The sequence below is a fragment of the Monodon monoceros genome, unplaced genomic scaffold (assembly GCF_005190385.1).
Source record: "Monodon monoceros isolate NGI ecotype Baffin Bay Population unplaced genomic scaffold, NGI_Narwhal_1 Super_Scaffold_14, whole genome shotgun sequence".
Lineage (NCBI taxonomy): Eukaryota > Metazoa > Chordata > Mammalia > Artiodactyla > Monodontidae > Monodon > Monodon monoceros.
The window spans coordinates 16,967,946-16,985,273 of record NW_021703770.1 but is presented as its reverse complement, the minus strand read 5'-3'; the positions used below and the strand labels follow the sequence as shown (position 1 = coordinate 16,985,273).

Sequence of the window (17,328 nt, the reverse complement as noted above, 5' to 3'; positions counted from 1 at the left end):
TAGACATTGGGAGCAACTGTAGACTTGGGGTTTGCTGTCTGCAGTTGATTTGTTTCTGATTTCTATGTTTATCTTAGTATAGTTTTTAGTGCTTGTTATCATTGGTGGATTTGCTTATTGGTTTGGTTGCCCTCTTCTTTTTTAATTATTATTTTTAATTTATTATTATTTTTTCTTTCTCTTTTTCTCCCTTTTTTTCTGAGCTTTGTGGCTGACAGGGTCTTGGTGCTCTGGCCTGGTGTCAGGCCTGAGCCTATGAGGTGGGAGAGCCGAGTTCAGGACATTAGACCACCAGAGAGCCCCTGACCCCATGTAATATCAATCGGCGAGAGCTCTCCCAGAGATCTCTGTCTTAACGCTAAGACCCAGCTCCACTCAACGACCAGCAAGCTTCAGTGCTGGATGCCCCATGCCAATCAACAAGCAAGACAGGAACACAACTCCACACATTAGCAGAGAGGCTGCCTAAAATCATAGTAAGGTTTTACTATGTGAGTTTTGTTTACCCCAAAACACACCACCAGACAAGGTCCTGCCTCCAAGAAAGACAAGATCCAGCCCCACCCACCAGGACACAGGCACCAGTCCCCTCCATCAGGAAGCCTACACTAGCCACTGAACAAACCTCACCCACTGGGGCAGACATCAAAAAAATGGGAACTATGAACCTGCAGCCTGCGAAAAGGATCCCAAACACAGTAAGTTAAACATAATGAGAAGACAAAGAAATATTCAGCAGATGAAGAAGCAAAGTAAAAACCCACCAGATGAAACAACTGAAGAGGAAATAGACAGTCTACCTGAAAAAGAATTCAGAATAATAATAGTAAAGATGATCCAAAATCTTGGAAATAGAAGGGAGAAAATAGATGAAACATTTAACAAGGACCTAGAAGAACTAAAAGAGAAAACAAACAGTGATGAACAATACAAAAAATGAAATTAAAAGTTCTCTAGAAGGAATCTATAGCAGAATAACTGAGGCAAAAAAACAGATATGTGACCTGGAAGGTAAAACAGTGGAAATAACTACTGCAGAGCAGAATAAAGAAAAAAAAATGAAAAGAATTGAGGACAGTCTCTGAGACCTCTGGGACAACATTAAACGCACCAACATTCGAATTATACGAGTCCCAGAAGAAGAAGAGAAAAAGAAAGGGGTTGAGAATATATTTGAAGAGATTATAGTTGAAAACTTCCCTAATATGGGAAAGGAAACAGTCAATCAAGTCCAGGAAGCACAGAGAGTCCCATACAGGATAAAGCCAAGGAGAAACATGCCAAGACACATATTAATCAAACTATCAAAAATTAAATACAAAGAAAAAATATTAAAAGCAGCAAGGGAAAAACAACAAGTAACACACAAGGGAATCCCCATAAGGTTAACAGCTGACCTTTTGGCAGAAACTCTGCAAGCCAGAAGGGAGTGGCAGGATATGTTTAAAGTGATGAAAGGGAAAAACCTACAACCAAGATTACTCTACCGAGCAAGGATCTCATTCAGATTTGACGGAGAAATTAAAACCTTTACAGACAAGCAAAAGCTAAGAGAATTCAGCACCACGAAAACAGCTTTACAACAAATGCTAAAGGAACTTCTCTAGGAAAGAAACACAAGAGAAGGAAAAGACCTACAATAACAAATCCAAAACAATTAAGAAAATGGTAATAGGACCGTACATACTGATAATTATCCTAAACGTAAATGGATTAAATGCTCCAACCAAAGGACATAGACTGGCTGAATGGATACAAAAACAATACCTATATATGTGCTGCCTACAAGAGACCCACTTCCGACCTAGGGACACATACAGACTGAAAGTGAAGGGACAGAAAAAGATATTCCATGCACATGGAAATCAAAAGAAAGCTGGAGTAGCAATTCTTATATCAGACAAAATAGACTTTAAAATAAAGACTATTACAAGGGACAAAGAAGGACAATGCATAATAATCAAGGGATCAATCCAAGACGAAGATAAAAAATTGTAAATATTTATGCACCCAACCTAGGAACCCCTCAATACCTAAGGCAAAGGCTAACAGCCATAAAAGGGGAAATTGACAGTAATGCAATAATAGTAGGGGACTTAAACACCTCACTTTCTCCAATGGACAGATCATCCAAAATGAAAATAAATAAGGAAACAGAAGCATTAAATGATACATAAAACAAGATGGACTTAACTGATATTTATAGGACATTCCATCCCAGAACAACAGAATACACTTTCTTCTCAACTGCTCATGGAACATTCTACATGATACATCATGTCTTGGCTCACAAATGAAGCCTTGGTAACTTTAAGAAAATTGAAATAGTGTCAAGTATCTTTTCCAACAACAACGCTATAAGACTAGGTATCAATAACAGGAAAAAAAACTGTAAAAAATACAAACACATGGAGGCTAATCAATAGGCTACTAAATAACCAAGAGATTGATGAAGAAATCAAAGAGGAAATCAAAAAATACCTAGACAAAGGACAATGAAAACATGATGAACCAAAACCTATGGGATGCAGCAAAAACAGTTCTAAGAGGGAACTTTATAGCAATACAATCCTACCTCAAGAAACAAGAAACATGAAACATCTCAAATAAACAACCTAACCTTACATGTAAAGCAGTTAGAGAAAGGAGAACAGAAAAACCCCAAAGTTAGCAGAAGTAAAGAAATCATAAAGATCAGATTAGAAATAAATGAAAAATAAATGAAGGAAACGATAGCAAAGATCAATAAAACTAAAAGCTGGTTCTTTGAGAAGATAAACAAAATTGATAAACCATTAGCCAGACTCATCAAGAAAAAAAAGCAGAAGACTCAAATCAACAGAATTAGAAATGGAAAAGGAGAAGAAACAACTGACATTGCAGAAATACAAAGGATCATGAGAGATTACTACAAGCAACTATATGCCAATAAACTGGACAACCTGGAAGAAATGGACAAATTCTAAGAAAAGCACAACCTTCCGAGACTGAACTAGGAAGAAATAGAAAATATGAACAGACCAGTCACAAGCACTGAAATTGAGACTGTGATTAAGTCTTCCAACAAACAAAAGCCCAGGACCAGATAGCTTCACAGGCAAATTCTATCAAACATTTACAGAAGGCCTAACACTTATCCTTCTCAAATTCTTCCAAATATATAGCAGAGGGAGGAACACTCCCAAACTCATTCTACGAGGCCACCATCACCCTAGTACCAAAACCAGACAAAGATTTCATAAAAAAACTACAGGCCAATATCACTGATGAACACAGATGCAAAAATTCTCAACAAAATACTAGCAAACAGAATCCAACAGCACATTAAAAGGATCACACACCATGATCATGTGGGGTTTATCCCAGGAATGCAAGGGTTCTTCAGTATATGCAAATCAATCAATGTGATACACCATATTAACAAATTGAAGGATAAAACCCATATGATAATCTCAATGGATGCAGAAAAAGCTTTTGACCAAATTCACCCATTTAGGATAAAAACTCTCCAGAAAGTAGGCATAGAGAGAACCTACCTCAATATAATAAAGGCCATATTTGACAAACCCACAGCCAACATCATTCTCAATGGTGAAAAACTGAAACCATTTCCTCTAAGATTAGGAACAAGACAAGGTTGCCCACTCTCACCGCTATTATTCAGCATAGTTTTGGAAGTTTTAACCAAAGCAATCAGAGAAGAAAAAGAAATAAAAGGAATCCAGATCGGAAAAGAAGAAGTAAAAGTGTCACTGTGCGCAGATGACATGATACTACAGAGTATCCTAAAGATGCCACCAGAAAACTACTAGAGCTAATAAATGAATTTGGTAGAGTAGCAGGATACAAAATTAATGCACAGAAATCTCTTGCATTCCTATACAGTAATGATGAAAAATCTGAAAGAGAAATTAAGGAATCACTCCCATTTACCACTGCAACAAAAAGAATAAAATACTTAGGAGTAAACTTACCTAAGGAGACAAAAACTTGTATGCAGAAAACTATAAGACAGTGATTAAAGAAATTAAACATGATACAAACAGATGGAGAGATATACCATGTTCTTGGATTGGAAGAATCAACATTGTGAAAATAACTATACTACCCACAGCTATCTACAGATTCAATGCAATCCCTATCAAACTACCACTGGCATTTTTCACAGAACTAGAACAAAAAATTTCACAGTTTGTATGGAAACACAGAAGACCCCAAATAGCCAAAGCAATCTTGAGGAAGAAAAACAGAGCTGGAGGAATCAGGTGACCTGACTTCAGAGTATACTACAAAACTACAGTAATCAAGGCAGTATGGTACTGGGTAAAAACAGAAATACAGATCAATGGAATGTTATAGAAAGCCCAGAGATAAACCCACACACATATGGTTACCTTATCTTTGATAAAGGAGGCAAGAATATACAATGGAGAAAAGACAGCCTCTTCAGTAAGTGGTACTCAGAAAACTGGACAGCTACATGTAAAACAATGAAGTTAGAAGACTCCCTAACACCATACACAAAAATAAACTCACGGTGGATTAATGACCTAAATATAAGACCAAACACTATAAAACTCTTAGAGGAAAACATAGGCAGAACACTCTATGATGTAAATCACAGCAAGATCCTTTTTGACCCACCTCCTAGAGAAATGGAAATAAAAACAAAAATAAACAAATGGGACCTAATGAAACTTAAAAGCTTTTGCACAGCAAAGGAAACCATAAACAAGACGAAAAGACAACCCTCAGAATGGGAGAAAATATTTGCAAATGAATCATCAGACAAAGGATTAATCTCCAAAATTTACAAGCAGCTCATGCAGCTCAATATCAAAAAAACAAACAACCCAATCCAAAAATGGGCAGAAGACCTAAATAGACATTTCTCAAAGAAGATATACAGATTGCCAACAAACACATGAAAGGATCCTCAACATCACTAATCATTAGAGAAATGCAAATCAAAACTACAATGCGGTATCACCTGACACCAGTCAGAATGGCCATCATCAAAAAATCTACAAACAATAAATGTTGGAGAGGGTGTGGAGAAAAGGGAACCCTCTTGCACTGTTCGTGGGAATGTAAATTGATACAGCCACTATGGAGAACAGTATGGAGGTTCCTTTAAAACTAAAAATAGAAGTACTGTATGACCCAGCAATCCCACTACTGGGCATATACCCTGAGAAACCGTAATTCAAAAAGAGTCATGTACCACAATATTTGCTGCGGCACTATTTACAATAGCCAGGACATGGAAGCAACCAATTTGTTTGTCAACAGATGAATGGATAAAGAAGATGTGGCACATATGTACAATGGAATATTACTCAGCCATAAAAAGAAACGAAATTGAGTTATTTGTAATGAGGTGGATGGACCTAGAATCTGTCATACAGAGTGAAGTTAGAAAGAGAAAAACAAATACCGTATGCTAACACATATATATGGAATCTAAAGGAAAAAAAAAAGAAGTTCTGATGAACCTAACACAGGACAGGAATAAAGACGCAGATGTAGAGAATGGGCTTGTGGACACGGGGAGGGGGAAGGGTAAGCTTGGACGAAGTGAGAGAGTAGCATTGACATATATACACTACCAAATGTTAAATAGATAGCTAGTGGGAAGCAGCTCCATAGCACAGGGGGATCAGCTGGGTGCTTTGTGACCACCTAGAGAGGTGGGATAGGGAGGGTGGGACGGAGACACAAGAGAGAGGGGCTATGGTGATATATGTATACATATAGCTGACTTGCTTTGTTATACAGCAGAAATTAATGCAACATTGTAAAGCAATTATATTCCAATTAAGGTGTTAAAAAATTAATTATCTAGTTATTCTACAGTCTATGATGCACCTAGGGGTTCCTGGTGCTATTTCAGCAGCTCTGAAAACTCCAGAGGTACTTGAAATTACAAATTAGGAGTTCCTGGTTTAAGGGGTTATCTCTCAAGATGTCACCTGCAACTTTACATTCCAAATATTCATTTTTTGGTCTCAAAATGCCTTCAGTATTTTAATGTGAAACTTTTTCTGTGTCCACGTTTTGATATAGTGTGCACATATGCATGAAAAGGTGGAGGAGATCATTTTCGAGTATTAAATTAATCTGTTCAATTTGTAAACAAGTTGCATTTCTAACTTCTTCCAAAATACTGTTTATTGAATTCAAGCTAATTACAGTACTATCTGTAGTTTTAGATAAATCCAACATCTGACGTTACCTTTCGACAGGTTTTTTTACACTGTCTAGTGATGAATATTAAAATGGATATTTGAAAATCATTCCTGGAGGCCTAGACAAAAATGAGAATTGCCGAAGGAAAATCTTCTACCACTCCACTGAAATTGTTCATCCAGCCAGCAATGCCCTCACCCCCCACCTTGCTAAATCCATTCATTTGTTGTTCCCAGCCTTTATCTCACTCGACCTGTCACCAGCATTTTATACAGCTGATCATATCTTCCTCCTGGATTCACTCTCCTCCTTGGGCCTCTGGGATACACACTGCTTCTAGTTTCTGTCTACATTACAGGCTGTTCCTTTTCAGTGCTGGCTCTTCTTTTCTCCTCCATGTCTTCATGTTGGAGGTACCAGGACTTGCTCAGAACCTCCTTGTTTTCTCTGTCTCTCCCTTCCTCCCAGTGATCTTTTCAGTATCGTAGTGTTGAACCCCATCTATATGCCAAGGACTCCTAAATTTTATACTTCCAGTCCAGATCTACTTCCCCAAATTTAGACCTGCATATTTAATTGCTTACTAGATATCTCTACTTGGATGTCTCATAGGCATTTCATACTTTATAGGTTCAATACCACATCCCTGATCTTACCTCCAGAACCAGCTTCCCCTATGACCTTTTTCATCTTAATGTTAACTACTTTTAACGAGTTTCTTAGGCAAAGAAGCTGGACTCCTCTGTTTGTCTTATGCCCCACATCAATCCACCAAGGAATCCTAATTGTCTGTTCCTTCTCACTACCTCTGTTGTCATCACCCTGATATGAGGTACCATCATCTATTCCCTACATCATTACAGCAGCCTCCTAACTGGTCTTCCTGCTGCTACCCTTGCCTTCTTGGAGTCTGTTCTCCAAGTAGCTGTCAGAATGGTTTTTTTTTTTTTTTTATGTATAAATCAGATCATGTCACTCCAAAATCTGCCAGTGATTCCTCATTCCCCTTGGCATAAAAGTCAAAGCTCTTGATTGGCCAAAGAGCCCTACATTATCTGGGTAGCTATTACCTCTTTGACTTTACCTCTTGTTTCTTTTAGTCAGTTCTCAAAATATACGAGGCACACCCCACTTTAGTATCCTTGCACTGGCTGGATGTCTTCATCTCCTATGAGTTTTTCTTCAAGTGTGACCTTCTCAGTGAACCTTTGCTCAAATGCAGTCTTCTCAATGAACCTTCTAAGTGAAGCCAATGCTGATGACTTTAACTAAAATGGCAAAATAATGCATTCTAGCATTCCCAGTCCCCATTATGCTGCTTTTTGTTGTTGTTTTTGATAGCACTTATTACCTTCTAATAAACTATTATCTTCTAATAAACCTGCTCAAATTCAAGTGCTCATACAAGGGTTCCTTGCCAGTTTGATTCACCGATGTATCTTAATGCGTATTACCATGTCTGGTACATCGTAGGCACTCAACAACTATTGAATGAATGAATACATACATAGTTAATGTATGCAAATCAAACATTCACTTTTAAATTTATGCTAAATTCCAACCTATTCACCAATCTGTCAATTTGATTAATAAATATTATGGGTCTCCTATATATCTAAAAGCCTGTATCTGTTGCTTGAGGGAAAAATTTTAAAGTATGTAAGTGATCCACTTAACTGTTAGAGAGGTAAGATGGTGTAGCAGGTTGGGTTCTCCAGGAAGCAGATCCAAAGGTGGAGATTAGTGTGTGGGGAGTCGATGAGGCTGTGCTCTTCTGGAAGGGAACAGAGGGAAGTAGGGTAGAGGGCAAAGGAGAGAAGTCAAGCTATGAAGCAGTTTCAGTAAAAGCCTCAGTTGACCCACACACAGCAGTTCTTAGAATGGAGTTATCTCCTTTGGAATGAGAGGCTCTGGTCCTTATATTCCCTCAAAGAGTAGTCATTAAAAAGAGGCACCATAATAAAGTTGGCATGACCTTGGGAGAGGCACCCCTCATCTGCTGAGGCCATTCCTGAGGGAACTGGTATCTGAGAGCTGTCTGCAGACATCACTCCCAGAAGCAGGATTAGTCGATTCTCGGTTCTTAAAGGTGGATTTAGATGGTACATCAGAGCACATAGCACAGACAGGAATGCAACTAACTACAACATGTGGTAGAAAGTGACAATGTCTTAAGTTTTATAAAAGGACTGTAGATAAACATTATTTATAATACTAAAACTTGAAACTACTTAAATGTTTAATAAGATAAATTATGGAATAGCCAAACAAGAGAAGGTTGGGCAGATATTAAATACCATGCCCTTAAAAATATTTAAGGAATGTGCAATTTGTAGTAAATGGTGCTAAGAAAAGAAAGGGGCAAAATTATATAAATTGGACAAATACTTACAGACGTTCTTTAAAGGCTGGAGGGAAATGCACAGCACCAAAAGAGTGATCACTTCTGAATGGGGTAATGGTGATCTGTTATTTTCTTCTTTTCTGTTTTTTCACATCTTGTATAATGAAAGTGTATTTGCTTTTATAATCATATAGATAACTTCTTAAAGAGGGATACAATAAAATATACTATTTTCTTTCTATTTTCAGATATTTACATCCAGAAGGATTGCCCTCTGACTATACAATCAGTTTTCTATTCCGGATTCTTCCTGATACTCCAGAGGAGCCATTTGCTCTTTGGGAGATTTTAAATAAAAATTCTGACCCATTGGTTGGAGTCATTTTAGATAGTAAGTATATTTATTTATAAAACATTTGCACACACATGTATGAGTAATGTATGTGGCCTGTCATCTTGCCTGGTTTGTGTGTATTGTAGAGTAACTCACTTATTTTAAGCTATTTGTAAATACTAATGATGAACTATGTGATAGTTGATTCATTCATTTATCTACTCATTCTTTCAACAAATATTCATCGAGTTCCTACTATTTGCCAACACCAGGCTCTGGGATTCAGTAGTGAGCAAGGTGAGACATGCCGACTGCAGGAAGAGCATGCAACTTGATGCAGAAGAGGATCAGTGCGAGGGGCGGGATCAGAAGTCATTTTTCCTATATGGATAGGATAAGTGTAAGATGCCTCTTTTGGGTTCCTGGGCCCAATTCCAACATATGTGTTGGGCCTGGCGGGTGGAGGAGAGGCTCCCACACAACACCAAGCGATTCTTGGACACCAGCAGAGTATCTGAGAATTCAGCTCCAATCTGACACTATGTACCAGAGGTAGCATCCAATTCCACAGGTTGAGGGCTTGTTCCTATAAGACTGCCCTCCTCCCCCTCCATTTCAGCCACCAGTGGCAAGCTCAGGCTGCTACCAACTACGCATTGGAGGTTCCAATAACCCACTCCAGCTCAGGATGTCAACTGAAAGTCCAGATTTTTACCTGTACTTCTGACCCACAGTCTATAAATCAGAGGTTCCCACAACTTCCTCCTCGGGTTCAGTTAATTTGCTAGAGTGGCTCACGGAACTCAGAGAAGCATTTTACATACTAGATTACCAGTCTATTATGAAAGGATATAACTCAGGAGAAAGGCATGGGGAAGGAGGGCGGGAGCTTCCATGCCCTCTCCACCTGCACCATTGTCCCGGCACCTCCATATGTTTACCAACCTGGAAATTCTCTGAACCCCATCCTTTTGGGTTTTTATGGATGCTTCATTACATAGGAATGATTGATTAACTCACTGGCCATTGGCAATTGAACTCAGTCTCCACCCCCTCTCCCCTCCCTAGAAGTTGGAGGGGGTAGGGGGACTGAAAGTTCTAACCCTCTGGTCACATGACTGGCTCTCCAGGCAACCAGCCCTTATCCTTAGGTTACCTAAGGGCTTTCCAAAAGCCACTGTATTAACATAACAAAAGGCACATTTTTTTTTTGTTCTGACCACAGGAAATTCCAAAGGTTTTAGGAGCTGTGAGGCAGGAACCCTAGACAAAGACCAAGTATATATGAGAAATATATTTTGGTCATCTGAATAACAAATATATATTTCTTTTAAGTCACAATGTTGCAATGCCTCTTTCATATCCCAGAAAAGAATGTCAGATTGGCAGCGGCATATTCTGGGAAGAATTCTGGGGTGGAGATATAAAATTGAAAGTTGCATATGTGAGATCATCTAGAGAGTTAGTCCAGAAAGAAAAGAGAATAGTTGTGAATGAGAAATTCCATTGTTTGGAGATTGGAAAGTTGAGGAGGAAACAATAAAGGAAAGTTCTTAACCTTTACTCTTGGATGTCACAAATGATTATCACTTAAGAGAATTATCAAGTTTTTGGTTAATGTCCCTGATTTTTCTAAATATATTTTTAGTTTAGGATCGCAGTCAATCTGGGAATGAAAATTTGGTGGTTATTGTTAGGTATTAACTCGAACATTTGGATAAGAAAAGTATTTTAAGCTATTTCCAACTAGTATTTGTTAAAGGACATTTCAGTACATGGAAATAAATCAACAACTAAACATTGTGAAAGCATTTTGTATTGATTTTGAAACTAAGGGAAAGCTGTAGATTAAAAAGGTGTAAATTGCTAACTCTATATCCAACCAGGACTCGAAAACAAAGAAGTCTCTTGAAATGATTAATACTTACTTGCTTCTATAGAAAGCAGAATGAAAAATTTAATTGTAACCGGGGAATGAATTAGTGAGAAAAATGTTCCTCTCTTTTTGTAATAAAATATTCCTTGTAACGTGAAGTACTCAAGAATAGGAAGGTTTTTTTTTTACTTGTTTGTTTGTTCATAATAAAAGACACGCTAAAATATCACTATTTTGGGGCAGTGTAAGTTACATGTCCTGGGAAAACTGGTTGCTTCAGTGGTTAAATAAGGCAAAGAATCTGGTTTTTATTTCTTAAGATTTTGTTACCGAATTAAGTTGTATGAACCCTGCTCAGGGCCTAGCCTGGCCCATGCTCTCTGCCTTGGAGGGGGAGGGTTCTTTTTCCTTTCCGGTTTAAGTAGGTGAATAGCAAAACCGAAGCGGAGATTGACACAGCACAAGCTTTATTCAGTGGCTAAAGAAAGGAGAAGTGGAAACTAAGTTCACAGATCAACTTCTCACCCACCTGAAGAGAGAGATTTAAATTTTTTTTTAAACATCTTTATCGGAGTATAATTGCTTTACAATGGTGTGTTAGTTTTTGCTTTATAACAAAGTGAATCCGTTATACATATACGTATATCCCCATATCTCCTCCCTCTTGTGTCTCTCTCCCTCCCACCCTATCCCACCCCTCTAGGTGGTCACAAAGCACTGAGCTGATCTCCCTGTGTTATGCGGCTGCTTCCCACTAGCTATCTATTTTACATTTGGTAGTGTATATATTTCCATGTCACTCTCTCACTTCGTCTCAGCTTACCCTTCCCCCTCCCCGTGTCCTCAAGTCCATTCTCTATGTCTGTGTCTTTATTCCTGTCCTGCCCTTAGGTTCTTCAGAACCACTTTTTTTTTTTAAATTCCATATATATGTGTTAGCATACGGTATTTGTTTTTCTCTTTCTGACTTACTTCATTCTGTATGACAGACTCTAGGTCCATCCACCTCACTACAAATAACTCAATTTCGTATCTTTTTATGGCTGAGTAATATTCCATTGTATATATGTGCCACATCTTCTTTATCCATTTGTCTGTCGATGGCCACTTAGGTTGCTTCCGTGTCCTGGCTATTGTAAATAGTGCTGCAATGAACATTGTGGTACACGGCTCTTTTTGAATTATGGTTTTCTTAGGGTATATGCCCAGTAGTGGGATTGCTGGGTCATGTGGTAGTTCTATTTTTAGTTTTTTAAGGAAACTCCATACTGTTCTCCATAGTGGCTGTATCAATTTACATTCCCACCAACAGTGCAGGTGGGTTCCCTTTTCTCCACAGCCTCTCCAGCACCTATTGTTTGTAGATTTTTTGATGGTGGCCATTCTGATTGATGTGAGGTGATTTAATTTTAAAGAGTAAAGACAAAGGAGGAGGAGTGAGGCTGATGCTGGGGAAGCATGTGCATTAGTCTACCAGGGAAGGGGCAGGGCTTTTTCCAAGAGGCTGGGTGCTACCTCCTTTTTATCCTTTTTTAGTCCTTAATGGCTGCCAGTAAGTAGGTGTAGGTAACATGCTAAAGTAGTAAATCACCGTATAACGGGACTCAAGGTCTGTTGGAGGTCAGATTCATCATCATCTTGGTCCCAGCTGGTTCCGTCTGTTTTTTTGTGTTTTTTGTACCTTCCTTTCTTACCTCTGGACCTTTTTGTTTTGTTTTGTTTTGCGGTACACGGGCCTCTCACTGTTGTGGCCTCTCCCGTCGCGGAGCACAGGCTCCGGACGCGCAGGCTCAGTGGCCATGGATCACGGGCCCAGCCGCTCGGCGGCATGTGGGATCTTCCCGGACCGGGGCACGAACCCGTGTCCCCTGCATCAGCAGGTGGACTCTTAACCACTGCGCCACCAGGGAAGCCCACCTCTGGACCTTTTAACTTAAAAATTTATGTTCACTCCTGCTAAAGATGGGGGTTTGGCAGCTTTTGAGCACGGGCATTCCTGCCAAAGGTGCGGGTTAGACGGTTGATGGGTTTTGAGCAAAGATCTGGAGCAGCTCTGGCAACAATTTGACTAACTTCTTTTTTCCTTTTTGTCTGCCTCTACTTCCAACTTCAGACAACCATCTCCCAAAAGGGTATTGGGAATGGGAGTATAGGCAAGGAACTACAGAGGAACAATATATGTCAGGGTCCTTGCCTCGTCATCATCACCACATAGTTAAGTTAGTTAATCTGGCCAGTTGAAAGCCTGGGGCAACCCAAGGACTATAGGTCATTTCCTTACCTACTCATCACTTTGTCCTAAACACAGCCTGAAAACAAAGGTTACATGATTTTGAGTTGGCTTTTTAAAAAATTACTCCTGTTAATACTTTCTCAAATGTTTTTCTTTTCCTTTCTTTGATTAGATGGTGGGAAAACCCTAACATATTTCAACCATGACTACAGTGGGGATTTTCAAACTGTTACTTTTGAAGGACCTGAAATTAGGAAAATTTTCTACGGAAGCTTTCACAAGGTGAGGAATGCCTTGTATACATATATTCTTTATTCTATTTGCTGTGGGCAAAGCAACAGAAGATAGTAAAACAAAAAATCCGTAGAGCTTTGGATCTCATACTTCACCTGAAGTAAGAATTACCTGTGGGGCTTGTAAACAATGCCCTGACATTCTGATTTGGTAGTTCTGGGATGGGACTCTAAAATGTACTCTTTTTTTTTTTTTTGCGGTACGTGGGCCTCTCACTGTTGTGGCCTCTCCCGTTGCGGAGCACAGGCTCCAGACGCGCAGGCTCAGCGGCCATGGCTCACGGGCCCAGCCGCTCCGTGGCATGTGGGACCTTCCCGGACCGGGGCACAAACCCGTGTCCCCTGCATCGGCAGGCAGACTGTCAACCACTGCGCCACCAGGGAAGCCCTAAAATGTACATTTTTATCCAGTACCGCAGGGGATATTGATAGTGTCAGAAGGAAGATATTTTCCTCTATCCTTCTAGGTTCCTCTAGCTGGCCTAAGAATTAAATTGACATGAGACAGATTAACGGGAAAAACTCAAACAAAAGTTTAATAACATGTATACACGGGAGAGACCCAGGAAAAAACTGAGTATCTCACCAAAATAGCCGAAAGCTTCACCTTAAGTACCGTCTTCAGCTAAAGACAAAAGAGGATTTTGGGGGTGGTAGTTTGGGACTTCAAAGGGAAGGAAGGTAATTCACATGGAGATGGAAAAGCAAATGTTTGGTAAATAAATATTTGCTGGGCCTGCAGAGACAATGCGACACAGATTTTCCCCCACCATACCTATAGCCTATATTCTTTGCAGATGTCTCTGGTGATAGCTCTGTTCTGGGAACAGGACTTCTGTCTAAATCCTTTTAGGCAGTTAGAAGGAAGGTCAAAGATTCTTCCTGGGTCTTTTGGGCCTTGAGTGTTTTCAGCTTGAAACAATCCACATACCAAAGAGACATTTTGAGATGGCACAGTTTGGTGCCTTGCCACAGAAGTGGTCCAGGTTCTTACTTTGAGGAACCATGTAGTAGAAGGTACTGTATTTTTCAGCAGAGTTGTTAGTTCACTGCATCATGTATGATGTAGGAAGCATTGCTGGTCTACCTGGCCACCAATATAGATAAATACCAGCAGCCAAATCATGTTGAAATATGTAGACCGATTGCACTGAGACATATATATATACACACACACATACAGACAACCCAGCACTGCCATTATATAAGTTACCCGGAGGAAGCTGGTCAAACCTGACTTTAGCTGTTCTTATTTTAACCTGGCACTTGTGATAGAACTCTGTTCATTCACATTTCACATCTCTGAAACACTTTGTTTTGGTGATCACTGGAGTAGACACGCTTCCTTCCAAACTTTACTGTTTCCTTTGTGTTTAGTGAATAAGCCCGCTGATCTCTGGGCTGTTAAGGAATGCAACACCAAGAGTGCCGGAGAGCAGAGAGTTTACTAAGTGGTACCGCAAAAAGCTTTACCTCTTAACCGTGCCCTTCTTGTACTGTCAGAGGGAGGGAAGGGGTGTTGCAAAGCAGTCTTCATCTTGCCTCTGTCTCCTGATGTAGAATGTGGTCAGATCTATCTAATCTACACAACTTTGCTACTTTCTGGGGTTTTGAATACCATAACTGTATAAGAACAATTGCATAACAAAAGTCTGACTCTTTTTTGCATAAGAAAAGTTGCATAAAAATGGTTTGTTTTTTTTTCTGGTTTAATCGGACTGTGCAACCAGAAGTACAGGTATCTTAAAAACACGTGAGATGCAGATGATTTACTACTTCATGGTTCAGAATAGTCCCATTAGCATTTCTTTGGAGTTATTGTCATTTATTTACCAACTTCCTCTAGACATGATTCTTTTCTTGGTTAGGCAGAGTCAGTCACAAAGTAGCCAAGAAGTATTACAGGGGAAATGAAAAGCATGTGAGATTTCCTTAGTGTTTAAAAAAACACAACAACATAGAGATGGTACCTGAATGTGGGACAAGCATGGAAATGGTAAAAGTAGAACCTTTTTCCTTAAGCAAAACACATAGTGACAGAATTCCTTCTTTTCTCTTCCATACTTTTTGGTGAGGGGTCATGCAATTATGTAAATTTGGTTGATATTTTCTCCTGCTTCTTACCTTCTAAAACATCTTTACTTTTATCAGCTACATGTTGTTATCAGCAAGACTTTGGCCAAAGTGGTTATTGACTGCAAGCAAGTGGGTGAGAAGGCAGTAAATGCATCGTCTAATATCACATTAGATGGTGTCGAAGTCCTAGGGAGAATGGTTAGATCAAGAGGACCAAATGGAAACTCTGCACCAGTAAGTGGATAAATAAGTGAATCTGTGTTATTGTTAAAGAAAAAAATCCTCTTGAAATATAATTATCTATCTTCCAGGGGAAAAATTTGGTAAAGGGATGGATGGAGGGAGGGCTGGATGAATGATAGATTGATGAATGGATAAACAAGTAGATAATGGCCTCTTCAGATGAATTAAAACATGAACGTTCAAAGCTCTTGCAATATGCTTCTGCTATATTATAAGGAGAATGCTCCAAGAATTAGACTAGTTTGTTTTCTAAATGGATTTTAAAATTCAAATAGTAAAATATTCGTATTTTAAAATTCAAATAAAATAGTGTGGCATAAATGGTTTGTTAATGAGAATCAAAACTGTAAATGAACCTCATTTATATAAGCAGGTACAAATCCGAATAAAATGTTATTATTATACACAGTAAATTGACATAAGTCTCTCATTTGAGTTAGATTTGGGCATTTAAAACTAGATTCTTGCTATTGCTAATGTAAAATTAACCCTTTAATTGTTAATAGTTATTTAAATAACAGATCATTCTAAGATATATTTTTCATCATACAACATGGAGTTTCAGACGAGGAGACTTCGAATTGACAAAGAAATCACATTCCCTTCAGTCACTACCCGCAAAAAAGAGCAGTGTACACAAGCTTTTGTTTTAACACCACACATTCACAGCTAATTAGCAATGTTCTCTAATTTCAGTCATTGTATAATTAGAACCAATTAGCCTGGAGGGAATTTTATTCTTGTAAGCAATTCCAAATATTCAAATGTACACTTCTCTTCTGTGTAGCAGAATAATCAGGTTAATTATGATTCACTCTTATTGTCTTATGCTTTCAGAGATCTGTAGAACTAGCCAGCTATATGGAATTTTAGAAAGACCTGGTGGTTCTCAAAGTGTTTTTAAGCTGAAATCACTTAGTACAAATGAAATCTTCTAGTATATCAAATAAATGTGTATGATTAAAACACACCCATGTTGATTGAATGGGAGAGGGGACATGGGGTAGCAGGTGCCTCCATCCTCCAATGTTCCCTAAGGGCGCTTTGAGGAACACAGTTCTAATTCCTCTGCTCTAGTATAACCCCTTCACTTTATATACCAGGAAACAGTCCCAGAGTGGTGAGGGAATTTACTTTGGGACAGTTTGCTGTTTCATGGCATTTCTCTTTGTGGTAACAATAGAAATGAAATCCTTGTGTACAATCAGGGTATATTGACGCTTTCAGATCTTCATAGATGTGTGCTAATTAGTTTAACACTTAGCTTTGAAGTATCTTTAAAAGTACTTTTGTTTCTACTTTGCTTTGGAGAACTATGGATTAGATGTTTGAAAAGAGGGAATATAACAGCTATGGAAGGCTCTTTTGTTTTCAGTTGTGGTAAGAGACTTTTAAGAATGTTTACATGATATTGAGGAGTTATCTCCTCTTAATTTGTGGTATTCCATGTGGATTAGGAAACATTTCACCTTCTGCTTCATGGAAGATACTTTTATGATAGCACACTTCAGAATTTACAAGGTTCCAGAATTGGCAAACTACGGATACCTTGTATGGATAAATGGATGTATATAGATGGATGCTTAGAAGGATGAATGAATAGACTCTAATTTAAGAAAGAGAAACAATTCCAGGTGGATGAGATTATGGCCCATATCACTTAGTACTATCATTATTCTTTTTATTGTAGACATAATGAATATAAAATCCCTGACACTTAGTAGCCATTCAATGAAGAAC

The 17,328-nt window shown here is 38.8% G+C and overlaps 1 protein-coding gene across 6 annotated transcripts in view; it reads left to right on the top strand.

Moving 5' to 3' along the window:
• Positions 1–17,328, top strand: part of COL14A1 (collagen type XIV alpha 1 chain) — a 271,596-nt gene that overhangs the window by 176,998 nt on the left and 77,270 nt on the right. For all 6 annotated transcript variants that reach the window (XM_029222937.1, XM_029222936.1, XM_029222935.1 and 3 more), the window contains 3 exons: positions 8,782–8,924; positions 13,149–13,258; positions 15,421–15,579. In XM_029222937.1, coding sequence (XP_029078770.1) covers positions 8,782–8,924; positions 13,149–13,258; positions 15,421–15,579 — 412 coding nt within the window. The remainder of the gene's footprint in view (positions 1–8,781; positions 8,925–13,148; positions 13,259–15,420; positions 15,580–17,328) is intronic.